General features: G+C 45.2%; 1 protein-coding gene across 3 annotated transcripts; it reads left to right on the top strand.

Moving 5' to 3' along the window:
• The first annotated feature begins 3,172 nt into the window (after nucleotides 1-3,172).
• Nucleotides 3,173-8,020, top strand: LOC119267920 (phosphatidylinositol transfer protein 3-like). Of its 3 annotated transcripts, none has more exons than XM_037549378.1 (6): nucleotides 3,173-3,496; nucleotides 4,307-4,429; nucleotides 4,521-4,700; nucleotides 5,030-5,128; nucleotides 6,631-6,873; nucleotides 7,395-8,020. In XM_037549378.1, exons 2-6 carry the CDS (start codon nucleotides 4,355-4,357, stop codon nucleotides 7,704-7,706), a joined length of 909 nt encoding a protein of 302 aa, XP_037405275.1. In that variant the 5' UTR covers nucleotides 3,173-3,496; nucleotides 4,307-4,354; the 3' UTR covers nucleotides 7,707-8,020. The 3 variants fall into 3 exon arrangements, with proteins under 3 accessions (XP_037405275.1, XP_037405276.1, XP_037405277.1); XM_037549379.1 differs by lacking the exon at nucleotides 3,173-3,496 and adding an exon at nucleotides 3,613-3,742; XM_037549380.1 differs by lacking the exon at nucleotides 3,173-3,496 and adding an exon at nucleotides 3,635-3,755.
• Nucleotides 8,021-8,463: the final 443 nt, after the last annotated feature.

The raw sequence follows: 8,463 nt of genomic DNA, 5'->3' as shown, positions 1-8,463 counted from the left end.
TGAAGTGGAGTTTTAGCACAAGTTTAAACATTCACAATACATATCAAGTAAGCATGACAAGAGTATATGAGCAGCGGAAAGTAAATCATGCAAGTTGCAAGAATGTAAAGGGATGGGATTTGAGTGTGCAAACGCAATTGGAGATACAGAGATTTTTGGCGTGGTTCCAATAGGCGGTGCTATCGTACATCCACGTTGATGGAGACTTCAACCCATGAAGGGTAACGGTTGCACGAGTCCACGGGGGCTCCACCCACAAAGGGTCCATGATGAAGCAACCTTGTCTATCCCACCATGGCCATTGCCCACAAAGGACTTGTCTCACTAGGGTATATCTTCATGAAGTAGGCGATCTCCTTGCCCATACAAATTCCTTGGTTTAACTCCACAATCTTGACGGAGGCTCCCAAGTGACACCTAACCAATCTAGGAGACACCACTCTCCAAAAGGTAATAGATGGTGTGTTGATGATGAACTCCTTGCTCTTGTGCTTCAAATGATAGTCTCCCCAACACTCAACTCTCTCATAGGATTGGATTTGGTGGAAAGAGGGTTTGAGTGGAAAGCATCTTGGGGAAGGCTAGAGATCAAGATGTACGTGGTTGGAATGGAATATCTTGACCTCAACACAAGTGTAGGTGGTTCTCTCTCAGAAAATATATGTTGGAAGTGTAGGCATGTTCTGATGGCTCTCTCCATGAATGAAGAGTGGGTGGAGGGGTATATATAGCCTCCACACAAAATCTAACCGTTACACACAAATCACCAAACCCGGTGGGACCGAATCAGACAACCCGGTCGGACCAATTTAGTTCATAATGTGACCGTTAGACATTTCGGTGGGACTGATATGATCAACTCGGTGGGACCGATGTGCTAGGGTTAGGGTAATACCTCGTCTCGGTTTGACCGATTACGCAAACTCGATGAGACCGATTTTGGTAATAGGCAAAATAGAGAGTTGGCCAGGCAAACTCGGTGGGACCGATTGCATATCTCAGTGGGACCAAAATTATCGCAATAGGTAACAAAGAGTTTGCAAGCCCATCTCGGTGAGACCGAGATCCCATCGGTGAGACCGATTTGACTAGGGTTTCTGGCAGTGGCTATGCCAAGTGAACTCGGTGGCGCCGGGTAGGAAATTCCGGTGGGGCCGAGTTTAAATTTTGGTTTGGGAATATGTGGATATGGGAAAGTGGTTGAGGGCTTTAGAGCATATCACTAAGCACTTTGAGCAAGCAAGCCATTAAGTAACACCTCATCCCCTTTTAATAGTATTGGCTTTCCTATGGACTCAATGTGATCTTGGATCACTAAAAGCAAAATGTAGAGTCTTGAGCTTTAGAGCTTGAGCCAATCTTTTGTCCTTAGCATCTTGAAAGGGTTCCATATCCTCTTGTCCACGCCACTCCATCTGTTGAACTTGTCTGAAATATACTAGATGAAAACATTAGTCCAACAAGAGATATGTTGGCATTAATTACCAAAATCACCCAGGGAGCACTTGTGTTTTCGCCTTCCCTCTCCTCCCCTTTCCTTCCCCCATAGTGCAAATAAGGAAGGGGGCGCGCCATAGGGCAGGCGCCCAAGGGGGCCGGCAGCCACCCTTGGGGCGCACCCTGGCGGCCTCCCCCCACCTATACATATATATATGAGAGGGAGGGGGCGCCACACATCCCACGACAATCCACAAGCCGTGTGTGGCGCCCCTTTCCCCGGTTTCATCCTCCGTCTAGTTTTCTGCAGTGCACGGAGAAGCCTCGTGGAACAAGTTCACCACAACCGTCATCACGCCGTCGTGTTGCCAGAGCTCATCTACTACTTTGTTCGTCTTGCTGGATCAAGAAGGCGAGGACGTCATTGAGCTGAACGTGTGCTGAACGCGGAGGTCTCGTACATTCGGTACTTGATCGGTTGGATTGTGAAGGTGTACGACTACATCAACCGCGTTGATAAACGCTTCCGCTTTACGGTCCGCGAGGGTACGTAGACATACTCTCCCCTCTCGTAGCTATGCATATCCATCGATAGATCTTGCGTGTGTGTAATTTTTTTTTGTTTTCCATGCAACGTTCCCCTACAACCTCTGCGGGTACCTCTGAGACTGAGCCAACATATCTTTAAAGCAACGAAGTTACCACAGACGCTTCATAGTTGACGGGCATATTATATACTCCCATCACTGAAATAGTAGCATAAGAAAAACAGATTTTATCACAAAGAATCTAACGATCTAAGCTTAGTTATCTTTTCCAAAATTGTTTATAAACACCGGTTCTGAATATTGACCGCACATCGATTGAGTCATGTCTGTATTGGGCACCAGGTGAAACCTTAGGCCCGGTTCGCTGGCCAGGTGCCAGTGCCGTCCCCACCTTGAAGGTGATGCCTGGGTGCCCATGGTAGCTACCAGGGTTGCAGCCGGAGGTGGTGGTCACATTGGTATCTAGGAGAAGGATTTGGGCAATGTGTCTATGGTTATAGTTTTTCAGGGTGCAATTACTTCGTCGTTAGTATCTCTTAGATGACGTCTTCTCCGAGTCTGACTGATTCTACCGTTCATTCATCGACTTTTAGGCGCTAAGGATGGATGGCGCGTTGACCCAGCCTGGCTGAAGTCGAGGCGTGCTTTCAAGGTGTTCTATTTTGGTCGTGATGTAGCCTTTAAACTTCGAGTCTTGTTTGTTTTTAAGTTGCTTACCAAAGAGGCCATGTGGTTTTGAGCTCCGAGTTTTGCCTTCTCACCATATGTGGCTTGAGATTTGACTATGCGAATTATTTTATTGTTGTAATCATGCATGCCAAAATGCGTTGTATGAGTCACTTGACTTTTCTTCTATGATATTGATCTCTCTCTTTAATGTATCCTTGAAAAGAAATATTAGACGGGTCTTCAAAATCCTCTCTTTAATGCTTCTTTTTCAGATGATAGGCATATTACCGATACTTTGCGAAAGAAACATCAAGCGGATCTTTATAGCATGCGTTTATAGGATGAGTATATTCTCTAAAAAAAATGAATATATGTGCGTATGTGAGCATCCAGTATGCAGCGTGTTAAAGAAAAGAGAAATATTATTTGACTTTCTTTTTGGACTTTTATACTACCTTGCACATCCTTCGCTAAAAGAAAAATCTGGAGGCGAGCACCTCCTAGTGAAACCGACGCGCGGCGCCTCCACGGCCGGTGCGGCAGACACCTGACGGCTGACGCGCCAACGCCTGGCTGGTGCTCCTGCCGCACGGTGGCGAGGCGACTTTCCGCCCCTCCGCCCGCCCGGTCTCGCACGCCACGCGTACGCCGCGAAGGACTCCTCCCCCTCCCCTCCACCGCTCCCCGCTTTATCCCTCCTCCGCCTACCCCACTAGGCCACTACCGCTCGGCTGCTTCTCACGGGGGATCCTTCCGAGAACTTGCGGTGCCTGGCGAGCGATCTCGCCCTGTGGTGTCGCCCGTCCTCGCCGGCGCCGAGAAGCGGGATCCCGATTCCCGAGGTGCGTGGCCGCCGCCTGCATCCCGGTCCCTCCTGTTTTACTGGTTCAGGCAGACACGTCAACTGTTGCTGTGTGCTCTTTGGTTTTTTATAGCGGCCGGTTCGATTGTAGATTTCTCGAGTTCTAGATCCCTCGTCGGCGCTTGTCTGGTGTTGTTTTGGACGACTGGACGTGAGGAAATTTGGTAGATTTCGATCTGCCCCCCTGGAATTCTAGCGATTTTTCCGCTGGTTACCCTCCTGGAAGGTAGGAACCGCAGGTAGTTTGTTCGCCTTGCTTGATCTCGACCTGTTTGTTCTTCAGCCCACGTAAAGCTGTGTGTAGCATCAGTAGATCCAGTTCTGCAGGGTGAAAGGGACAACTGATCGTATCTAAATATTCCAGTGTTAGCGCGTCTTGATCGTTAGGTGTTCCATCAGGCACCAGTATTATAATCGACGCTACAGTGGAATTAGTGCCTTGCGCTTATAGGTTCCTCTCCTTCCATTTCCTTTCGCCAAAAAGAAAGGTTCCTCCCATTTCAGAGGTTCCCATGGTTTGTGGCTCATCCTGTTAATTTCCTCTTTTTTTTCAGCGGCTCTTGGAGCTGTGCGTTTTTTATTATGAATTTCTTAGTTTTTTTTTTGTTCTAGCTACAAACCAAAATTTGTTAGTTTTGTACTACGTTGTTACCTGAATTTTTAGTTATGTCACACTCTTCCATCACACTGGCTTACTGAGTTGTCATTCTGTTCCTTCGCCAGTTTTTTTTCCCATACGAAGATGGAGATAATTTATGCGCATTCATCCGTGTGATAATATTTTCTGCAGGTGTTTCAGTTACATATCTGATAGAGTCGTCCCCCTTCAGTTAGCAAAATGTCATTTCTATGGAAGTCAGGCAATGGTGGTACAACGGAGAAAACCTTGACCCTGGAAGAACAGCAAGAGAAAGTAAGATACTATTCTTCAACCTTAGAGCTCTATTTGTCTCAGCTGAAGTGCTTAATCTTAAGGCCATTTGGCTGTTCTATTTACTGAGCAGATAAATGAGGTACGAAAGCAACTTGAAGAACCCTCGTCCCTAGCAATACAGGGTTTCCTTTCGGATGCTTCGATACTGAGATTCCTTCGAGCTAGAAACTGGAATGTGCAGAAATCGAGTAAAATGCTGAAATCAGCTGTGAAGTGGCGGGCAGCATACAAGCCAGAAATGATTTCCTGGGTATGTCTGGTTTAACCAATTCTATGTTCATGTTCGATTGTAGATTCATATGTTTATTGGCAAAACAAAAGAGCAGTGTAATTTATACATCAACGAGAAATTGGAAGAGCAGGTAGTACTCAAAAAGCATGCAGAGTAAGTTTAGTATAAGAGGAATAAGCTTGTCAGTGACAGTAACACACCACTGTGCTGATTGAATGATATCAATATTACTGAACTGTTGGCTGAAAACATTATAATGCAAAAGAAGATTGTTGTTGATACTTCAGAGTTACTTGTATATCCTGGTTTTCAAGGTAATATAAACTTTTCATCCTTTCAACATCCAGGAAGAAATTGCACATGAAGCAGAGACTGGAAAGATATATAGGGCTGACTACAAGGACAAACTTGGAAGAACTGTTCTTGTTCTGAGGCCAGGCTTAGAGGTTAGCTTATTCACTGCAGAGTAAATATCTGGAAATAATTTCATCATAAGATTCTTAAGATGTATATTTTGTATTTGCATAAAGAAACATGATTATATATATTCATATGCATATACCTCTCACATAATAATCTTTGGAATCATATTGGAGTTGCTTGATCTGAATAAATCGTAAAAGTGTGAAAGCGACATAGCAACTGTGAACCACAATTAGACCAACTCTAGCAGATCTGCTATATCCTCGCCGGCCTGTATAATTCCGGCGGTTTTACATTTTTTCCCATTTTTTGGCCTGAACACGCCCGCTAAAAGTCCACCGGCCCGTAATTTTTTTTACAGGCGGCCCGCAAATCCGCCCGTCCGCCGCTATATGTACAGGGTTGGGGGCTTTTTAGGGTTCGCGTCCTGGATAAGCTCCGTCGCAATCCGCCCCCTCTGCCGTCTCCTTTCCTTTCTCCGGCGAGCAATTAGCCGCACGTTTCTTTTCCTTTCTCGCGGATCCATGGCCAGTGGTGCTCGCGCGCGTGGCAGCCATGGCGGGTTGCCGCCGCGCAAGCTCGCCCGACACAACGCTGAGGCTGGCAGCACCAGCCGGCCCGCCGTCAAGCTGTGGCGTTCCAAGCAGGCGCGCGAACGCGGCCGCCTTTCCCGTAGCGGTAGGCGGAGTGTGTGGGCCAGCTTCAACGAGCTCCACGAGGTGCTTTTTCCGCTCACCATGAGGTGCCGGAAGGCGGATGCGGAGCTCCTCGCTGTGGACTCCGCGGTGGCGGCCGGAGAAGAAGGCACATCCGACAGACTTGCCGCCGCAAAGGAGGACCACGCCTACGCCCACGCTTGGCGCAAAGTCGGCGGAGACGCTCTACCCTGGGCCAGCCTTCCCTAGGTTTAATTTGTAGTTTGATCTATGTTTTAAGCTATGTATGAACTCCGGTTGTGTTGTGAAATTTGTAGCGCAAACTAGTTTTTGAATTTGCAGTATGGACTATAGCGGATCTGTTCTGCCGGGACCTTCGAGTTCCCGCAAAATCATTTGAGGGGGAACCCTAAAACTATTTTGCAGCACCGATTTATACAGGATCTGCTAGAGTTGCTCTTGTGGAGCTATCATGTTAAGTTGTTAACCCTACTGGTATGAGCTCCAGAGTGATCTATCAACCTTTAAGAAGTTCAAAATTCATACTCAAATACTCGATCATTTTTAGGAGATGCTAAAGATAATTTCATGTTTGTTTGTGAATAATACATGTTTTCTTTCTTCGTAATATGCATGAATCTTGGGAAGCAATTTTTGTTTACCTTTTTTGTTTTTGTTTTATGCCTATTTACTTTATTGTGTAAATTACGGGGATGCCTCTGTATGTTCGATTTCTAGTTTTGTGTTGACTCTCAACCAACATCACTCTGGAAGTCTGGAGTCTGGACTACATAAGTCTGTGGTTCAAATGTGAAGTACTGTAGCTTTGTTTGTTCTAACCGTGCTTGCTTAATGTTGAAATATAACAGAATACTACCTCGGGGAAGGAACAAATTAAGTATCTTGTTTACTCTCTGGAGAAAGCGATTATGAATCTGACGAATGATCAGGAGAAGATGGTGTGGATGATAGACTTCCAGGGCTGGACCATGGGAAGCACACCGTTGAAGGTGACCCGGGAGACCGTGAGTGTCTTGCAAGACTGTTATCCCGAGAGATTGGGACTTGCAATCCTATACAATCCTCCTAGATTATTTGAGTCTTTCTATAAGGTGAGCAGTTGCACAACCTCAATCATTACTCTGTGAACAACATTTCTGCTTTTTGTTTTCCACATTCAAGAAGTGCTATTATGCCAGTATTCGACAATTCTTTGCTGTATTGCTAATTCTCTAGTCAGATCACAGCTTTTTAGCTATCCCACCAATTTGTCTTTTTTTCTTTTCTGAAATACCAATTTGTCTTTTCTAATTTATGTTAGCCGTATTGCTTCCTGATGTTTGGCGGTCTCCTCTAATATATCTTCTTTTAGCGTGAATCAACCGTTAAAAAATCCATTGTGGTGTGCTATGTTCCCTGATACAAAATCCAAACTCTGGAAGCACTTATAAACCCAAACATGGGCACGTTAGAAATATCATTAGTCAGATTTGTCGGTCTCATTTTCTCTTAGATAGATTGCAATGGTTATTCCAGGTGAAAAAGAACAACCGCACTGGTAATTGTTATGCTTTATTGAGCTACTATATTTGTTGTAAGATCAAACTGCCTAACTTACAAAAACCAATGGCAGATAGTGAAGCCATTCTTGGACCATGAGACTAGCAAGAAGGTGAAGTTTGTGTACTCCAACGATAAGGAGAGCCAGAAGATAATGGCAGAGGTCTTTGACATGGACAAGCTCGACTCGGCATTCGGAGGAAGGAATCTAGCCACCTTTGAATACAGCAGCTATGCGGAACAAATGAAAGAGGATGACAAGAAGATGCAATCTAATGATGCGAGCTCTGACGCCTCAAGCGAGGCTTCCTTCTACAGCGGAACAGATTCCCCGAAGCACGAAGATGGAGGGCACGGCGCGACGAAGAAGGCCTGCGCCACTTAAACTGCTAATAGTTGCTCTATTTGAAAGATGTGTAGTAAGAATATACACAATCATCTAGCTAGACCTTTTGCGCCAGTGTTTATCCTTTTGTCGGTCACATTTTCGGGTCCAAGACTTGGAATGTTCTCTGCCCGTGGTATCATAGAAGATCAGGAAGAGAAAGCTTGGGCCAGAACGTGTGATGCATTGACATCTAGTAGCAAGTAACATAAATGAGAAAAATTACGAGGGCTGCCCTGTTGCAGGCGCTTCTATACGAAATAATTTGATGTTCAGCTCATGTGTTCCATGAGCAGACTAACCGATGCACTTTACTACTTGAGTGTTGTTCCGTTTTATGTTTGATGGCTGTTACTTTGTGGGGCTGATGACAAGTATGGAAATTAGCTACTCTGAATTAATTGATGTTGCTGTGTCAATTAATTAATTGGGATAGGAGGGAGTAGTTTCTTCCACAGTGTAGAAACAGGTCATTTTTGGATATTTGAAGCGGCAGCCATTTTTGGATATTTGTAGCGGCAGGTATTTCTGATGATTTCTACAATCTGGCTTGCAAGCTCTCTCGAATTTATTTTGATCATTGTAATAGATTAGTAAATGCAGAGCTAGCTAGTATGGCTATAGAGGGTGGATGATGCCCCGCTAGAGTTATCCCTCTCTTGTTGAATGATGAAACAGTTATCAAAGCTAATAAAGGGAGGGAGATATTTAGAAAAAACATGCGTGGATATTTTAGATTTCATTTTTTTAGGGGTGG

The sequence above is a fragment of the Triticum dicoccoides genome, chromosome 3A, assembly GCF_002162155.2.
Source record: "Triticum dicoccoides isolate Atlit2015 ecotype Zavitan chromosome 3A, WEW_v2.0, whole genome shotgun sequence".
Classification (NCBI taxonomy): Eukaryota; Viridiplantae; Streptophyta; class Magnoliopsida; order Poales; family Poaceae; genus Triticum; species Triticum dicoccoides.
This window is presented reverse-complemented; position numbering and strand designations above follow the sequence as displayed.

Bases quoted from the DNA above. Each gene is read 5' to 3' on its own strand.
- LOC119267920 (XM_037549378.1), top strand. From the start codon at position 4,355: ATGTCATTTCTATGGAAGTCAGGCAATGGTGGTACAACGGAGAAAACC. The intron at 4,430-4,520 runs GTAAGATACTAT...TTTACTGAGCAG, and splicing joins TGGAAGAACAGCAAGAGAAA to ATAAATGAGGTACGAAAGCA. The intron at 5,129-6,630 runs GTTAGCTTATTC...GAAATATAACAG, and splicing joins TTCTGAGGCCAGGCTTAGAG to AATACTACCTCGGGGAAGGA.